This window comes from Dasypus novemcinctus, chromosome 17 (genome assembly GCF_030445035.2).
Source record: "Dasypus novemcinctus isolate mDasNov1 chromosome 17, mDasNov1.1.hap2, whole genome shotgun sequence".
Classification (NCBI taxonomy): Eukaryota; Metazoa; Chordata; class Mammalia; order Cingulata; family Dasypodidae; genus Dasypus; species Dasypus novemcinctus.
In genome coordinates this window covers 78,915,536-78,934,789 of record NC_080689.1, presented here as the reverse complement: position 1 = coordinate 78,934,789, position 19,254 = coordinate 78,915,536, and the positions used below count along the sequence as shown (strand labels likewise).

At 37.5% G+C, this 19,254-nt stretch overlaps 1 protein-coding gene across 1 annotated transcript in view; it reads right to left on the bottom strand.

Annotated features, from left to right (window-relative positions):
- KCMF1 (potassium channel modulatory factor 1) overlaps nucleotides 1-19,254 on the bottom strand; it is an 87,695-nt gene that overhangs the window by 18,428 nt on the left and 50,013 nt on the right. Inside the window, exons 2-3 of the mRNA XM_058278998.2 lie at nucleotides 11,683-11,850; nucleotides 2,538-2,677 (exon numbers count right to left, since the gene is read on the bottom strand). Coding sequence (XP_058134981.1) covers nucleotides 2,538-2,677; nucleotides 11,683-11,850 — 308 coding nt within the window. The remainder of the gene's footprint in view (nucleotides 1-2,537; nucleotides 2,678-11,682; nucleotides 11,851-19,254) is intronic.

Here is a 19,254-nt window from a genome sequence, read left to right as displayed (position 1 = left end):
AATAATTCTAGAGGAGTCAGAGTTGCCCCATTTCTTTATTCTGCCTATAATTCACTCTAAATAAACACCTTCCCTGTTTAGTTAAGAAGAAAAACCCCATCTTAGGCTCTATTTTTACCATCTTTCTGGGGGGGGAGGCTTATATATTTTACTTGCAGACTTTAAGAAAGAGAAAGAAATTGGAAACTTTTATTAACTGATGATGTCAATTAAGAAGCTCAAGGCTGGAAAAGGTTAGGGAGGGAGGCAGTACCTAAACACCAGTCACAATTTTAGGGATGAACTCTACCTAATTTTGCAGGTTGGTGTTGTTTGTAATAGTTTAAATCAGAGACAGGCGATGACTGAAGCATTGTATGTGCCTCTTCTTAAGGGCACAACCAGCATGTCACACCAGGTGGAGTTTAGTGGCGCATCCTAGGAAAAAATGACCTCAGCCATGAACATGAGACTGACACCTTCCAAGAATTTTCTAAGCCTGAGAGCTTAACAAAGTCACACAGTCAAACACAACTTGTTGGGAACAGACCATAAAACCATTTCGAGAGGGTGGGCTTTGATTTTCAAAGGTAGAGAGGAGTATCAACAATTCTGAGTATTTGCTGTGAGGAAAAAAAAATAGAGGCAAGGCTAGTGTGGGGGAGCGGTTTCTTATTTTGGAAACTGAATAACCTGCTTTTCATTCATGAATTGACTTAAATTTCCACTGGATTCTCCAATATTGCACGTAGAAAACTGAGTACCTATCCTCCCCCAGTGGGGTTATTAAAGTACTATACTAGGACCTACTGGCTAATGATTTTGAGAATGCCAAGTTTACAATAAAGGAACCCCTGTTACTATATACAGATAAACAAAGTAACCAAACTTTACAGAAATTAAATAAAAAGGAAACAAAAGCAGGATGGAGATGCAGTCAAGTCAGGATTCTTCATCCTGGTATCTGGGAATGTGCAAACTTACCTCTACTGAATATAAAGAAAGAACTGACAACAATACATAATGCTCCAGTAGCAGTGTGAGGCTCCCCAAGGTAAACTGCTCACCAGTCAAATTTGGCTTGCGGGCTGTGGACGTAAATTTATCAACTGTTTGGACTATAAATCCTATAACGATTTTGAGCCTCAAATTAGCAGTACAGATGGAAATGAAAGTGAACCTGTACTACTCAACAGAGCCCCAGAGGAGTCAGGACAAGACAGTGTTGGTAAGTATGGACTTTGGAACCTTACAAAACTGGCTTTTGAATTTGCACAGCTGGCTCTGACCTTTACTAACTCTGTGTCCTTGGGCACATTCTTTATTTCTCTGGGTTTCAGTTCATTTGTTTTGAGCACATTTAGTGGTTTATTTTTTGATGCAATGTGTAATTGCCTATGCCCATATTCTCCAAATTCAATACCTACAGTTCCATACTAAGCCCTCACTGTATCTATTATCATCAGTGTTAAGTGGAGGAGGGAACCCTTTTGGTTACACTTTATCATATCTCATAGTTGGATGAATATTGATTGAGATGTCAAGTAAAAAATCCAAAAATCTTTTGAGGCATTTTTTTGTGTACTATTTTGTGTCCTTGGCTTTTAGCCACTGAACAGATCAGTCTACAAGGTACTTCCAGGGGCTCCAGAACTTTAACCTTGAAACTAGAGATATGGCAATGGACTAATGCTTAAAATATGACCACATATTTTTAATTTCCTTGTGAGGGCTTCCTTATAGGGAAAAATTAAGCAGGTAGCAAGACTACTATAAGAGGAAATGTGGGAAAGCGGATGTGGCTTAAGCAACTGGGCTCCTGTCTACCACACAGGAGGTCCAGGGTTTGATACCCAGGGCCTCCTGGTGAAGGCAAACTGGCTTGTGTCTCAAGTTGGCCAACATGGAGTGTTGGCCTGTATGGAGTGCTGCCTCACACAGGAGTGCTGGCCCACAGCTGACAGGGCACAGCAAGGTGAGGCAACAAAAAGAAACACAGAGGAGAGATAATAAGAGATGTTGCAGACCAGGGAGTTGAGGTGGCGCACGAGAATGATCGCCTCTCTCCAACTCCAGAAGGTCCCAGGATCAGTTCCCAGAGCCACCTAATGAGGATACAAGCAGACACAGAGGAACACACAGCGAATGGACACAGAGCAGACAATGGAGGGATGGGGGAGAAATAAATAAATAATCTTTAACAACAACAAAAAAGAGGACATGTGGCATAGCTTTGGGTACTTTTAATTTTTTCAAAATGCATTTAACGAAAGGCTCATGAATTTGGTCAAGACTCTAAGTGCTGTCCTTTTTTTTTTTTAAAAGCAAGAGGACAAGAAAGGCTAATGTGAACAAATAAGGGCCATTATCTTGCCCAAATGCAGCCTCCTAGGATATACAAAACTTACTATTAAAAGATAATTTCAATTATCATGCAAACAGTATCAGTACACCTAGCAGGTAGTAGAGGATAATGAGGAAATAAAAAAATGAAATTTTTAATTTCAGGAATAATATACTTTATGACATCATTTTAGACACAGGACAGTTCTGCTTACCACTTCTGTTGATGTTTCTGCGTGTTCAGAAGTAACATGTTCTTGAAGAGATGTCTCCGTATAGCCCATTTTTCCACAATAGGGACAAGTAAAAGACTGTGGCTGCTCTACAGAAAAAGCTTCCCCACCATAGTATAAATCTGAAAAATAAGGTGGAATTGCATTAAGGAATAATATTATTTAGTTTTTTAATATATAAAAATGGGATCACAAAAAAAGTGCTTAAAAAAAAAGTGTGCTTGAAATCTCCGCCAATAACCTGACTCTGTCAAGAACTGTTTGGGAACCTCTGTTTATACTGGAACATCCTTATTTTGCCAAGGACTTCATGGCACCCATCGAAAATCCCTCCCTATGTATTGATACTATAGTATTAAAAGCAAACAAAAACAAACAAGTTTTCCTCCCCTTCATTTAATTCTAAACCATCTCTGATTTCATCCCTGGTTCTAATTTTAGGGTAATTTGCTTTCCCTCATCCCTGCACATGCTGTGGCCATGCTGCCCATACCACCTGCAATGAGCAGGTGAGCTATACGCAAGGCCCCAGCCGTTAGGACTGTGTGTGGAAGCCCACGCTCACCATGCTGACACCGGGTGCATCTGTCTGTCTGTGGAACACATGGCTCTTACAGCAGGACGGACTCTAGGCATTCAGTTTCTATAAAGTGGGGGCTCTTAACCTTTTGTTCTATAGAACCCTTTGCCCGTCAGGTGAAAACCACAGACCCCCTACCGAGCCCACACTATACTGTGCATTATTTAATAAATACATCACACCCGCACCAACACATCCCCACAAGAACACTGTTTTGTGAATTTCGATTCAAGCTCACGGACCCCTTGCTAAGAATCCTTGCTGGCTTGAATGGAGTACTACAGCAACATACTCTGCCCAACTTGGTAACTCAAGGACTCAACAGTGAGTGTGTGGGAATAATTTGTTCACCTCATTAGCACATGTCAGAGAATTACTATTTTTCTCCCTAAGATAAACAAAAAGAAACGCAATTGGAAGTATATTTGAACAAAAAGAAACGCAATCGGAAGTGTATTTGGTATAGTTACGCTACTTCACTGCTGGGAACTACTGGATTACTTAACAAGAAACAAATGCCAAATTAAGACTGCTTCTGTGAGAAACGAAAATGGAATAAAAGTGTTAGCTGCTTGAATTGTTCACATTAATTTTTTGGGAGATTTAAGCTGTATTTCCCCATTGCTAATATATTTACCATTAATAAAGTCACAATCTTGACAGGTGGATTTTGGATAGGTGGTGATAAAGATATGAAAATGAAAACAACTTCTTCAATCTGATAAAGGGATTCTACAAAAAACCTGCAGCTAATATCATATTTAATGGTGAAAGACTGAATGCTTTCCCAGTAAAATCAGGAATAAGACAAGGATATCTGCTCTTCCCACTTCTAGTCAATATTGTACTAGAGGTTCTACCTGAGCACATAGCAGGAAAATGAAATAAATGGCATTCAAATTGGAAAGAAAGAATAATTATCTCTATTTTCAGATGACATGATCTTGAATACAGAAAACCCTAAGGAATCTGCTAAAAAACTATTAGCACAGACGAGTTCGCCAAGATTGCAGGACAAAATAATAAACAAAAATCAAATATATTTCTGTACACTTGCAAGTAACAATCTGAAAATTAAGAAAAACAGTTCTATTTACTTGAACATCAAAAAGAATAAAACAGAACTTTCATGAAAATGGCAGACTAGAAAGACACAGGATTCTCTTTTTTCCCAGAAAAATAGCTAGAGGACAGCATACAATACATCCAAAGTGTACAATCAGTGGTATCTGGTATAATCACATAGTTGTGCATTCATCAGGTATTCTTTATTAGTATGTGTGAATAAAATTGATTTTTTAAAAGAATGAAATACTTCAGAATTCACTTAAAAGTATAAAATTTATGCTCCCCAAACTATAAAACATTGTTAAAAGAAATTAAAGGAGCCAAAATAAATGGAAAAGACAACCATGTTCATCAATCAGAATACTCCCCAAATTGACTGACAAGAGATTCAATGCAACCCATAGCATAATCTCAGATGGCTTCTTTGCAGAAACTGACAAACTGCTCCAAAATTTTACACGGAAATTCAAGGGACCCAGAAACTAAAGCAATCTTGAACAAAGTTGGAGGACTCAAAGTTCTCAATTTCAGAACTTAACACAGAGTTACAATAATTGGGACAGTGTGGAATTGGGAAAAAAAGATAGTTACAAGGAAGCAGATGTGGCTCAAGCGAATGGGCTACCATATACGACATCTGGGGTTCGATTGCCGGGGCCTCCTGAAAAAGGCGAGCTGGCCCGCATGGAATGCTGCCCACGCAGAGTGCTGGCCTGTGTGGAGAGCTGACAGAGCAAGATGACACAACAAAAAGAGACACAGAGAAGAGACAATAAGAGATGCACCAGACTAGGGAGCTGAGATGGCACAATAAATTGGGTGCCTCTCTCCCACTGCAGAAGGTTCCAGAATTGGTTCCCGGTGCCCCTAGAGAGAAGATAAGCAGGCACAGAAGACCGCACAGACAATGGACACAGAGAGCAGACAGTGAACACAAAAAACAACAGGGGAGTGGGGGTGGTAGTGGTGGTAAATAATCATAAAAAAAAAAAAACTATATAGACCAATGGAATAGAATTGGGAGTCCAGAAGTAAACTGTCACTTAAATGATGACTTGATTTTCAACAAGGATGCGAGGACAATTCACTGGGGGAAGGAACAGTCTTTTCAACAAGCGGTTTTGAGACATCCAGATATCCACATGCAAAAGAATGAAGCTGGACCTCTATCTCATTCCACATAGAAAAATTAACATAAAATGGATCAAAGACCTAAATGTAAGAGCTAAAATAATAAAACTCTTAGAAGAAAACAGGTATAAATCTTTGTGATCTTGGATTAGACAATGGTTTCCTATATACGACATCAAAGGCACAAAAAAAGAAAAAAACAGTAAATGACATCATCAAAATTAACATTTTTTATACAAAGGACACCATCAAGAAAGTGAAAACACAACCCACAGAATGGTAGAAAATATCTTCAGATAAAGGACTGGTATCTAGAATATATTAACTTTTGCAAATCAGTAAAAAGACACATAGCCCCATTAAAAAACGGGCAAAAGACTTGAATAAACTTTTCTCTGGAGAAGATATACAAATGGCCAGTAAGCACAAGAAAAGATGCCAACATCATTAGCCACCAGGGAAACACCAGGGAAACACCAGGGTACAATCAAACACCACTTCTCCTCTGCTATTAGCAACAGAAATCAAAAAGAGACGATAACCAGTGTTGGTGAGGATGAGGAGCAACTGGAACCCTCGCCCACTCTCGGCGGGATGTAAAATGGCACAGCTGCTTCGGAAAACAGCCTGGCAATTCCTTGAATCTTTAAACACAGTTACCATACAACCCAGCAATTCCATTCCTTGGTATACATCCAAGAGAAATGAAAACATATATTCATAAAAAACTTGTTACAAAGGTTTACAGCAGCATTATTCATAATGGCCAGAAAGTAGAAACCACCTGAACGTCCATCAACTGATGAACAAATAAACAAAATGTGTTACACCCATACAATGAATCTGCTGAAAAAGGAAATTAAGTACCAAAACACATTATGATATGGATACAACTGAAAGCATTATGCTAAGTAAAAGAAGCCAGTCACAAAGGGCCACATATCGTTTGAGTCAATTTATTTATATGAAATATCCAGAATAAAGACGGAAAATGAGTTGGTGTCTAGGGCTGGGAAAAAATAGAGGATTGGAGGGTGGTGATGGCCAAAAGGTATGAGGTTTCTTTTTAGGGTAATGAAAATATTCTAAAATTAATTGTGGTGACGGACACACAACTATGTGAATGTACTTTTAAAGACCACTGAATTGTACATTGTAAATGGATGGGTTTTATGGTATATGAATTAGAGCTCAATATGGAAGGAAGGGGGGGGGGAGGAGGAAGGGAGGAAGAAATGGTTCCAGACCTCAAAGAACACGCCCGAAAACTGGGGTGAAAAAACCAACATATACTTAACAATCTGAAAATAATATATAAACCTAATGTATTCAAGTGCTCCTACCCTACTTTCTTCATGGTCTCTGGGAAATTTGTTTTTAAACAAGTCATTTCGCCTTTAAAAAAAAAAAAAGATATAATTTACTTACCGTAACACTCACCCTTCTAAAGTATAGGACTCAGTGGTTTTTAGTATAGTCACATGGTTGTGCAACCACCATCACCACCTAAATCACTCCAAAAAGAAAGCTTTTCCAAACGCTTTCCTCAGACCTTGGCAACCACCAATCTTTCTGTCTATATGGATTTGCCTATATTGGACATTTCATATAGATGGCATCATTCAATACTTGGCCTTTTTGTATCTTTTCTTTTTTTCATTTAGCATAATGTTTTTAAGGTTTTCCATGTTGTAGAATATATCAATACTTCATTTCTTTTTGTCGCCAAATAATGCTCTATTATTTGGAGCTCGCCTTTTAAAATTTTCTTTTCTTGTTTTTCTTTTAACCCCCGGGTATTAGGATAACATTTTCTCATGTTATAAAAATGTATATGACATACAGAAAAATAATGTAAGTGTACATTAAAAGCCATTCAACTTAAAAGCTAAGGCATTACCAATACTAGTGCATCTACTTGCTTCTCTTTTACCATCTCATAAAAACAAAGGAATGATAGTTTGAATAAACTTGGGTCCACTAACCACGTCCTTTTCCTTTTTTGCTCTTTGTATTAAGGAAATTGTTCCCACCCTAGGTCATGAAAATATTCTCCCTCTATTGCAGGGGTTCTTAACAAGCGGTCTGTGAGCTAATGAATTTAAATAAAAACAAAAAACACACTATTCTCATGGGGATGTGTTGGTACGGGTGTGATATATTTATTAAATAATACACAGTACAGTGTAGACTTAGTAAGGGGTCCATGGTTTTCACCTGACTGGCAAAGGGATCTGTGGAACAAAAAACTTTAAGAACCCCTGCTTTTCTGTCTCCCAAATGATATTATTTTTGCCTCTCACACTGAAGTCTTTAAAATACCTGGAGTAGACTTTCTCTAGTGAGTTTGAAATAGGGGTTCAATTTTATTGTTTTATTGCTATAGATAAGCAATTTATTAAGTGGGTTATCCTTACCCCAATATACAACACCTGCTTTTTATAAGTCAAATTTCCACATAGGCATGGGTTTATTTGTAGGTACTCTATTATGCTCCATTTGTTTTTTCTAAGTCTGCCTCCATATCAAACTGTCTTAATTTCTGCAAGTTTTACGATACCTGGAAGGATAAACCCATCCACCCTGTTGTGCTTCATGAACTTCCTGGCTATTCTTGGCCCTCTGCACTTCCACAAAAGTCTGAAGATTACCATCTTATCAGGTTCAATGAAAAAAAAAACAAAACAAAAACCCACAGGACTGACTGGAAAAGCATCAAATCTGATTTGGAGAGAACTGACATTGTTACAATATTGAGTCTTCCTAACCAAAAACGTTTATTTCTCCATTTGCTTTTGGTCTTCCTTAATGTATTTCAACATAAAATTTCCTGCATAAAGGTCTTCCATATTTTTAGTTACTAATGAAAATGGCATCTTTTAAAAAAGTGTTTCTGACGGTGGCAAATATATAGTACTGACTGTACATACTGGTTTTGTATCCAGCAACTCTGCTAAACTTTTTTTTTTAAGATTTATTTTATTTATTTATTTCCCCTTTATTTATTTCTCTCCCCGCCCCAGTTGTCTGTTCTCTGTGTCCATTTGCTGCGTGTTCTTCTTTGTCTGCTTCTGTTGTGGTCAGCGGCACGGGAATCTGTGTCTCTTTTTGTTGTGTCATCTTGTTGTGTCAGCTCTCTGTGTGTGTGGCGCTGTTCCTGGGCAGGCTGCACTTTCTTTTGCACTGGGTGGCTCTCCTTACGGGGCACACTCCTTGTGCATGGGGCTCCCCTACACGGGGGATACCCCTGTGTGGCACGGCACTCCTTGCGTGCATCAGCACTGTGCGTGGGCCAGCTCCACATGGTTCAAGGAGGCCCGGGGTTTGAACCGCGGACCTCCCATGTGGTAGACGAGACGCCCTATCCATTGGGCCAAGTCTGCTTCCCTCTGCTAAACTCTTAATTTCAATATTGAATGTGTAGCTTTTTGTTGTTGTTGTTGCTACACAGCCATCATACCATCTGCAAACAGTTTTGATTGTTTCAAGCCAAAATAAGTATGCCTTTTATTTCTTTTCCTGCCTTATTACAACGGTTATGGTACAATGCCAAGTCTCTGTGATATTAAGAATCTGTGCAAGTTGATTTAATAAAGGGAATGCTTTCAATATTTCACCGCCAATTACGGTGTTTTCTTTAGTTTTTTGGGGAGATGCCCTTCATTGAGACTCTTTCTACTCTTGGTTTCCTAAGAACTTTGACCATGAGTTTTTTGTTCAGTAATTATTTTGTATGTATGTACTGAAATAATTGCATGACTTTTCTCCTTTGATCTGTTTACAAATTCTTCAATTTTCTAGAATTAAAGCAAGTTTACATTCCTAAGAGAACCCTTACTTGACCCTGAAAAAAAATTTTTTTATACGGCTGAATTTACTTAGCTGATAATTTTGGTCATGATTTTTACATCCATGTTCATGATTAAGTCAGGTTCACAATTTTCCTTTCCTATATCATCTTTACTTTGAGGGACTGTTTTATCATTCAGCTTCTCTATTTACTTTTGATAAGATTATTTTTTTCACAGTCTTTTAAAAAATTTGATCATATTTCCCTTTTATTATCTGTTTGATCTCTGCAGCACATCAAATTATATATCTTTTTAAATTTCTAATACTGATATTTGTGCCTTCTCTCTTGATCAATTGTGCCAGAGGTGTATCTGTTTATTATTAGTGTTTTTGAAGAGCCAACTTTTTTACTATATACTTTCTTTTTCAGTTTAAACTTTTATTTGTATTTTTTCCATTCCTCTACTTTCTTTGAATTTATTTTACTGGTCCAAGTTCATACTTATTAAGCCACATTATAAACTCATTAATTTGAGCCTTTCTTTTCTAATGTAAGCATTTAAAGCTAGGGACTTTCCTCCAAGTACAATTTTAGCGATTTCTCACAAGTATTTTTGTAATGGCTAAGTCCTTCATGTTTTCTAGTTTCCATTATTTTTCTTGACCCATGACTACTTTAAAAGTGCCTTTTTCAAGTTTCAAGCATAAGGGATTTTTCTGGTTTTTTTTATTCATTGACTCCTACTTAACTGCATTGCCATTTGAGAATGTAAATGATATACCAACCTCTCTGAAATCTTTTAAAGATAGCTTTGAGGCCTAGCATATGCTCAATTTTCACAATGTTTTCATGTTAGAAAAAAATAATTTTACCTTAAATGTTAGAAGCAATATTCTATTTTATAAGACCACATTTACAAATCTTACTTTCTATTTACCTTATAAATTTATCAAAAGAAATATTTTAAAATCTCCTATAATTATGGATAGCTTGAAATTTTCTCTTTGATTCTGTCAATTTTTACTTTATATATTTTGAGGTTAGGTTCCAAGTCTATACAAATGTGAAACTGCTACTTTTTTTGCAGATGAATTTATCCAGATCAATTCTGTTTTATCTATTATTAATACCAGACTTTCTTCCCCTTGTATTTGTATTTCCTATTTTCTCCAATAATGATAGCAATGGCTTATAACTCATAGAATAAAATAAGTACCTGAGCCCATACTTATATAACAAAATAATTAACCAACAAATGAACTGAGTAGGGGAGAAGGGACAGCTATTCTTATAGAAAAATTCCAATTAATAAATGAAGAAATTTTAAAAAAAATCTCCATCAGAGTACCACAATAGTAAGTGTTTCAGGCAAGATCCACCAATGGGCAACTAGCAGGTGAAAGTTTAAGGAAAAATAGAATATTTGCATATCCTGAAATATCTCCCTCAAAGTAAGCATTTATTTAAATAGTAACTTTACAGTAGAGAAACCAAACCACCTTCACCACGTAATCAAGGCTGACAGCACCATGATGTGATGCACTGAGAAGGCCGTCGCACCACCGCGGTGCAATTCCCTACAAAGCATGGCCTCAAGCTCATTCTAAGAAGACACTGAACAAGACCAAACTCAGGTGGATTCTACAAAATAACTGATCAGTGCTCTTCAAAAGTTTAAGGGTCATGAAAAGACATGGAAAGACTGAGGAACTTTAAAAAACATCCTTTAATTAATAATAGTATGGTACCAACGCTAACGTCAGGGGAAGCTGGGTGAACGGTATACCTGAACTTTCTACTATTTATACCAGCTTATATGTCTTCATGTATACTTAACAAAGCCTCAAGTAATCAGAATCTTCATCCTCTTCTTGAGCAATATAAGAACGTTTGAATGCTTTAACTTAATACTCCCATCAAACACTTCTTGTATGTTCCCCCAACATTTGATATAACTTGATAATATCTTTAGAACTATTTTACACATTTGACACAATATGATTTACCAATTCACTGCTCACCATTCTTTCTCTTTTTTTAGACAGCTTTACTGAGATACAATTCACCCATTTAGATGTACAATTCAATGGTTTTTAGTATATTCTACTATTTAGTATAGACATGTGCAACTATCACCAATTTTGGAACATTTTCATCACCCAAAAGAAAGCCCATATCCTTTACTTATCACCTCCTATCACACTATGCCCCTGCCCAATCCAGCCCTAAGCAATCACTAACATAATTCTGTCTCCACATTTTCCTATTTTGGGCATTCATATGACTGGAATCATATAATGGGGGGAAAAGGGATTTGTGAATGGCTTCCATTTTACACCCTGTCAGTTGCGTATATTTATATGTGGCTTTCATAAGCAAGTACACTGTTACTGAGAGAATTACTTAGAATATAAAAGATTAATTTTATCTTTAATGAATTTGGGCCTCATGTACGCTATGAGGGGTAGTTTTAGAACATTTTTGCCTCTACTACTTCTCATATATATGCATGAAGTCCCAAATGATACTACATTACATTTTAATTTAATACTTACCAAAATCTACCCTTGTTAATATACACTGCATTGGGTGGTCAGTTGTATGCCTTGTTGTCGTTGCACCACTTTCATAACAAGATGCACAAAGATCGTAATCGTAGCAAATTAAACACTTATATCTGCGACCTCGAAAATTTCCTTTTAAACATGCATCACAGCTGACACCTACAAAAAAAGAAATCTTTAATTAGCAGCTATAGAAGACCACCACTCTCCAGTACATTTTTAGTAAGTTTTTAAGGTTCTCATTTGACCTCACATTTCCTTTCCAAAATGACTAGAAATGACAGACTGAAATAATATGGGAATTTCCAACAGTATGTTGGACTCATTACTGATTTATACTACTAGTGAAAACACTTAAAATATCTGGTAAAATATAAAAACATCCTTTTAAATGCCTTGCTGAGCTAACAGGAGGAACTGGTTAACAGGATGCACTAAAGGCAGCTTGAGGGCATTTGTCAAAAACAAGTAAAATCTGAACTGAGAACTCACAACGTTGCAGGACACAGCACCCAAACCCAAGACCAAGGTCCGCCAAAGGTGGGTGTCTCCTAAGAGACTGCGTAAGGCTGAAAAGCCAATATACCCTCAATGTCTTCTGGGTGTGCTAGAAATACTCCCTAGGGGATTACCAAAATTTTAAGGATGAAGGAGGCCCCCCAAACAGCAACAACAAAAACCTCTGGAAATACATAACCACAAAGCAGACCTCTTACAAGTTTATAGCCCAAATTCTGACTACCAGATAGTTAAAAAAAAAAAAAAAAAAAGCCTTAAGAATTTTGTTTAAAGTGTTCCTAATTTGCTACCAAAAATACGGAAGAAAAAAACTTCCAAGGAATAAGGTTCATAGCTTAACTCACAAAATAGACCAAAACCAAAACCAAAAACCAAACCAAACCAAAACATAAAAAAAGAAGGTACTACCAGCAAGAACTAGCAGAAACAGAAAACAGAATCAGGCTAAGGAATGCAAACCAGAATTAGAGATCAAATAACAATGCCTGTTATGTTAAAAGAAATAAAAGAGAAGCTTGAAAAGAGGCAACCAGCAGATGTGAAAATGAACCAAACGTAACTTCTAGATATGAAAAAACATACTGATTAAAATTTAAACTCACTTCTTAAATGGGAAAAGCCTGTTATTCACAGATAAGATGCTTGTTTATGGAAAACCCAAATTTAAATTATTTTAATTAATAAGCATTAAGCAAGGTTTTGAGATATACCAATTTAATAAAAAATTGATTAATTTCTTCAACTCTGAAACACATCATGTTTTAAAGCACCTATGAACAAATCTAAAAAAGCAGCAAATCTGTAAACATTTTTTCAAGGACATCAGAAAACTTTAAATAATAGAAATGTCAGAAAGTTCAGGGACTTAAAGATTTAGCATAACAAAATGTCAATTATCCCCCAAACTCATCTGTGGATTCAATGCAATTCTAATCAAAATCACAGAAGAGGGAAGCGGACTTGTCCCAATGGATGGGGCATCCGTCTACCACACGGGAGGTCCGCAGTTCAAACCCCGGGCCTCCTTGACCTGTGTGGAGCTGGTCCATGCGCAGTGCTGATGCGCGCAAGGAGTGACCTGCCACGCAGGGGTGTCCCCCACGTAGGAATGCACCCTGTGAGGAGAGTCACCCAGTGCGAGAAAAGCAGAGCCTGCCCAGGAATGGTGCCGCACACACGGAGAGCTGACACAGCAAGATGATGCAACAAAAAGAAACAGATTCCCAGTGCTGCTTATAAGGATAGAAGTGGTCACAGAAGAACACACAGTGAATGGACACAGAGAGCAGACAACTCGGGGGAGAGGGGGGCGGGAGAGAAATAAATAAATAAATCTTTAAATCTAATCTATATAAAAAAAGTCACAGAAGAATTTTTTGTGGAATATACACAAATTGTAAAGGGCCAAAAATAGCCAAGATACTTCTAAAGAAAACTAAGATGGGGGGACTTGTTCAATATACATTAAAAGCTATTATAAAGCTATGGACATTAAGATAAGATGATATTGGCACAGGGACAGAGGCAAACACATCTGGCCGTCTGTTACAGGACAGCACAGCCACGGCAGACCGGTGGGAATGGGTGGAACAGATCATAAACAAGCTGGGAAAGCGGATTATCCACATGTGGGGAAAATAAACTGGGACTTCTTCTTTACATCTCACACAAAAATCAATTCCAGATGGTTCAAAGACAAATGCAAAAGGCAAACTACGAAATTTCTGGAAGACAATGTAGGGAAATGTTTTTATGAACGGAAAACAATGTATTAAATCACACACATAGTCCACACCCTAAAGTAAAACAGATAAACCCAACCACATTAAAATTAAGACTTCTTCATACTACTGAGTTGTATGTGCCCTTGAATGTGGTTGAAATGATAAGTTTTGTGCACTATAATAAAAATTTTAAAGGGGGGGGAGGGGCTTTACTTCACCTTTTGACATCCTACTGTGGCTGACAAGTCAAGGCCCAGAAACTAGGAAGTGATGTGTGTAACATACATCACAGGTTCACTATTCTGAATACAGTAACAACTTCAATGTATCAATAAGAAACAATATAAAACAAAGGGCAAAGATTTCAACAGGCATTATAAAGAACAACAAACAACTGTATGACCAATAAACATGAATAGATATTCAATTTCATTAGTCGAAGTGCAAATAAAACCATCACAAGCTATAATTTTACACCTACCAATCTGGCAAAACTTAGAGGTCGGATGATATTAAGTGCTTGTGAAAATAAGGAACAAGACATATACATTAGTACAACCACTTTAAAACTGTCTTCATATTCTAGTAAAGCTAAATACATATACTTCCTATGACTCTACATATTCACTCTTAGATACAATGCCTGGAGAAACTTCTCATGTACACCAGGAAAATGTAGAAAGTTAGGACATTTTTGTAACTCAGTAGTGTGTGGGAGAGGGAGAAGAGTCTGTTCCAACCCAAAGGCCCACCAAAAAATGTTTATTATGAAAAATTATACATAAATGCAAAAGAATGAATCATAGCCTCAGGAGAAGGTACCTAAGAATCTCAGATGAATGAAAGAAATCTGAAACTAACAGCTATTAACTCAAATGGGATCAAGAAGCTCCAGGCTCCATCACCCCACAGATGCTTTAAACAGCAAATAAGAACTGGTAGCACTACTCACAATAGCCAAAAGGTAGAAGCCATCCAGGTGTCCATGAACGGACGAACGCATCAACAAAATGCAGTATATACATAAAGTGGAATATTACTCAGGCATGAAAAGGAATGAAGTCCTGATACATGTGACAACATGGATGAGCCTTGAAGACACCATGTTGAATGAAGTAAGTCAGACACAAAGAACAAATATTGTATGATCTCACTGATATGAAATAATTAGAACAAGCAAATTCATAGAGGTTATCAGGAGTAGAGGTGGGATAGGGAATGGAGAGTTAATGCCTAGTTGACACAGAGTTTCTGTTTGGGGGGACAGAAAAGCTCTGGTAGTGGGTGGTGGTGACAGTAGCACAATTAATACCACTCATTGCATATTTTAAAGTGGTTAGAAAATTTTGAGCTATATATATATGTTAGCAGGATAAAATAAATTTAAAAACATAACAAAACCAAAACCATATAGAACTATACAACATAGAGAACCCTAGCGTAAATTATGAACTATAGTTAAGAGTATAATTAAACAGTATTGTTTTTAACAAAGGTACCACAGTAATGCAAAGTGTTAATAACACAAAAAACTGTGTGACAGAGGTATACTATACTTCCTGCATGAATTTTTCTGTAGACCTACAACTTCTGTACTTAAGACAAACAAAACAGTTGGATCTCGTGGTGCCCTTGCTGGCCTGGCCGGGGGCTGGCCCATGCGCCCAGTGTGGCTCTCTGGCCCGGTTCCTGAGGGGCAGAGCAACCCTCAAGCGCACACCAGGACAAGTATGCTGTGCCAGTCTATCTGGTACAGCCGGCGAGACTACACCACGACATTCGTCACAGGCTTCGCGGAGCCAGAATTCGCCCAGGGCAGACAGGCAGCTCACAGAGGACTCCCACAGGACGGCGGGAGGGTGGCCTGGCGGTCATACAGGGAGTGTGTGAGACTGTGAGGAAAAGGGGGCACTCGAATCTGTGTAAACTGAGGAATTCCTAGGGTGATGAGCGCATACTCAGGACAGGATGAATGCAAAGAAGAGACCAGAAAGCAACCTACGCTGTTCTCTAAATATTTTGTTAGAAAAGCTAAGCTCTGAAGGACAGCACTCACACAGGCAAACTGCAAAGACTGGGAAAGGGTGTTCTGTTCTCTTTCTCTCTCTCTCTCTCTCTCTCTCTGTTGTTGTTGGCTCCTGGCACTCAAGGAATTCTCAGTCATAACACTAGCCAAAATTCTGGAGATACCACATTAAAATATTAAAATGTCCAGGTTTCAAAGAAGATTACAAATCATACCAAGAAACAGGAATGGCAGCTCATACAAAGCAGCAGAATAAACAAGGAAAACCAGTTCTTGGACATATATACAAAGACATTTTAAAAATGGACCCGAGTATACTCAAAGAGGTAAAGGAAAACATGGACAAAGAAATAAATTCAGAAAACAATAGATGAGTACAAAGGTCATGAAAAATGTTCCTTATAACAACTTTCCCAGCTATAGTGTTTTCAGCCAATCTTGAATTCCAGACTTGAGACATATATTATGCCCTCAATTTGAGCCTTTCCAGAGATCTGCTTGCTACTACTGTTTTCCCTTCCGTATGCAATGAAATTTCATCTTTCTCTGCCTTGCCATGTAAGTTTGAAAATTCATTCATCTACTTTCCCAACTTGCAAGAAATCATTGCAATCTCTCATCTCTGTCATATTTGTCCTTAGGTGTTTAAAACTTTATTACCCAATTGTTCTTTCAGTGGTGATTCATGAGGTCAATCTTTGTGCTCAATAGGTCATATTTAACTGGAAAACATTGTTGTTCAAACAGACCAGTGTCTTATAGCAAGTTGAGCTGTTTAATAAAATAAATGGTCTTAAAAAAAAAAGTCATGAAAAGGAACCCGACAGAGCTGAAGACCACAGTAGTAGGAATTAAAAATTCCCTGGAGGGATTCAAAAGCAGATTGGAGCTGCCAGAGGAATCAGTGAACAAAGATAAAACAGTTAAAATCATTCTGCCTGAGGCACAGAAAGTAACAAGAATAAAGAAAAGGAAAAGAGCCTGGAAGACCTGTGGGATACTATCAAGCATATCAATATCCACACTGTGGGAGTCCTAGAAGAAGAGGGCTGAGATAAAGAGGCAGACAGATATTCAGAGGAATAAAAACTGAAAACTTCCTGCTTTCAAAAGACATGAATATGTACATTCAAGAGGCTCAAGGAACTACAAACAGGATAAACCCAAGTTAACCTAGACCAAGACATATGCTGTTTACAGGAGGCTCGTCTTAAATTCAAAAGTAGGTTGAAAGTATGATGGGAAAAAATATCTCACGAAAATAGTAATCAAAAGAGAGATGGGGTGGCTATACTAAAATCAGACAAAATAGACTATATAAAAAATTGTTAAAAGGGACAAAGAAAGGAACTATATCCTGATAAAAGGGTCAATTCACCAAGAAGATATTCAAGGGAAGATGTGGCTCAAGCAATTGGGCTCCCGTCTACTACATAGGAGGTCCAGGTTTTGATATCCAGGGCCTCCTGGTGAAGGCAAGCTGCTCCGTGTGGCCACCTGACCCACGTGGAGGCCTGGCCTGCGCAGAGTGCTGCCCTGCACAGGAGTGCTGGCCCACGTGGAGAGCTGGTGCAGCAAGATGAGACACAGAGGAGAGACAACAAGAGATGCAGCAGATCAGGGAGCTGAGGTGGCGCAAGAGAATGATCACCTCTCTCCCACTCTGGAACATCCCAAGATTGGTTCCTGGAGCCGCCCAGTGAGAATACAAGCAGACACAGAAGAATATACCACAAATGGACACAGAAAGCAGACAATGGCGGGGGGGGGGGGGGGGGGGTGGGGTAGTAAATAAAATAAATCTTTAAAAAACAAGAAGATATTATATAATAATTATAACATATATGCACTGAACAACAGAGTCCTAAAACATTGACAGATTTAAAGGAAGAAATAGACAATTGTACATCAATAGTAAGAGATGTCAATACATCTTTTTCAATAAAGGATACTGAACATCTAGGTAGAAGATCAGTAAAGAAATAGAAGATGAACAATACTACGAACAAATTAAATCTAGTGGACATACATAACACTTCATCCAACAACAGGAGAATATACATTCTTCACAAGTGCACAGAGATCATTCTCTTGGATAGGCCGTATTAGGTCACAAAACTAGAAGGCTCAATAAATTTAAAAAGACTGAAATCATACCAAGTATGTTCTCTGGCTACAATGAAATGAAGTTAAAAATCAGTAAGAGGGAAAACTGAAAAATTCACAAATATGTTGAATTAAACAGTACACTCTTCAATGAACAAGGGACCAAACAAAAAATTTTAAGAAAATTGAGAAATACATTGAAAAGAATGAAAACAGGCACACAACATACCAAATTGTGTGGGATGAAACAAAGGTAGCCCTATATGTTTACATTAAAAAAGAGCTATCTCAAATTAGTAACCTGACCTCATATCTGGAGGAACTAGTAAACAAAGAGCAAACTAAACCCAGAGCAAACAGAAGGAATTAATAAAGATTAGAGATAAATGAAATAGAGAAGAGAGAAACAATAGAGAGAAACAATGAAACTAACAGCTGGTTCTTGACAAACCTTTAGCTAAACTGACAAAAGGAAGAGAGAGGACACAAATAAGTAAATCAGAATAAAAGTGGGGATGTTACTATTGATGTTACAGAAATAAAAGGGATTATAAGAGGATATTATGAACAACTGTACACCAACAAATGAGACAACTTAGATGAAATAGATAAATTCCTAGAAACGTACAAATTATTTAAACTGACTCAAGAAGCAACAGAAGATGTCAACGGAATAACAACTAGTAAAGAGACTGAATCAGTAATGAAAAACTACTAACAAGGGAATTCCAGAACCAGATGGCTTCACTGGTGAATTTTACCATTCCAAGAATTATCACTAATCCTGCTCGAACTCTTCCAAAAATTGAAGAGGTTACACTTCCTAATTCATTCCAGGAGACGAGTAGCAGCCTAATACCAAAGCCAGATAGAGATATCACAAGAAAAGATAATTACTGATCAATAACCCTTAAGAATATAGATGTAAAAAATCCTCAACAAAATAAAAGCAAATTGAACCCAAGAGCACATTAAAAGGATTATATAACATGATCAAAAGGGATTTATCTCAGGAATGCAAGGGTGGTTCAACATAAAATCAATCAATGTAATATACCAATTAGTGGAATGGAAGATAAAAACCATGTGATTATTTCAATTGACAGAGAAAAGGTATTTGACAAACTCCAGCACAATTTCTTGACAAAAGTTTTCAGAAAACTAGGAACAAAAGGGTACTTCTTCAAC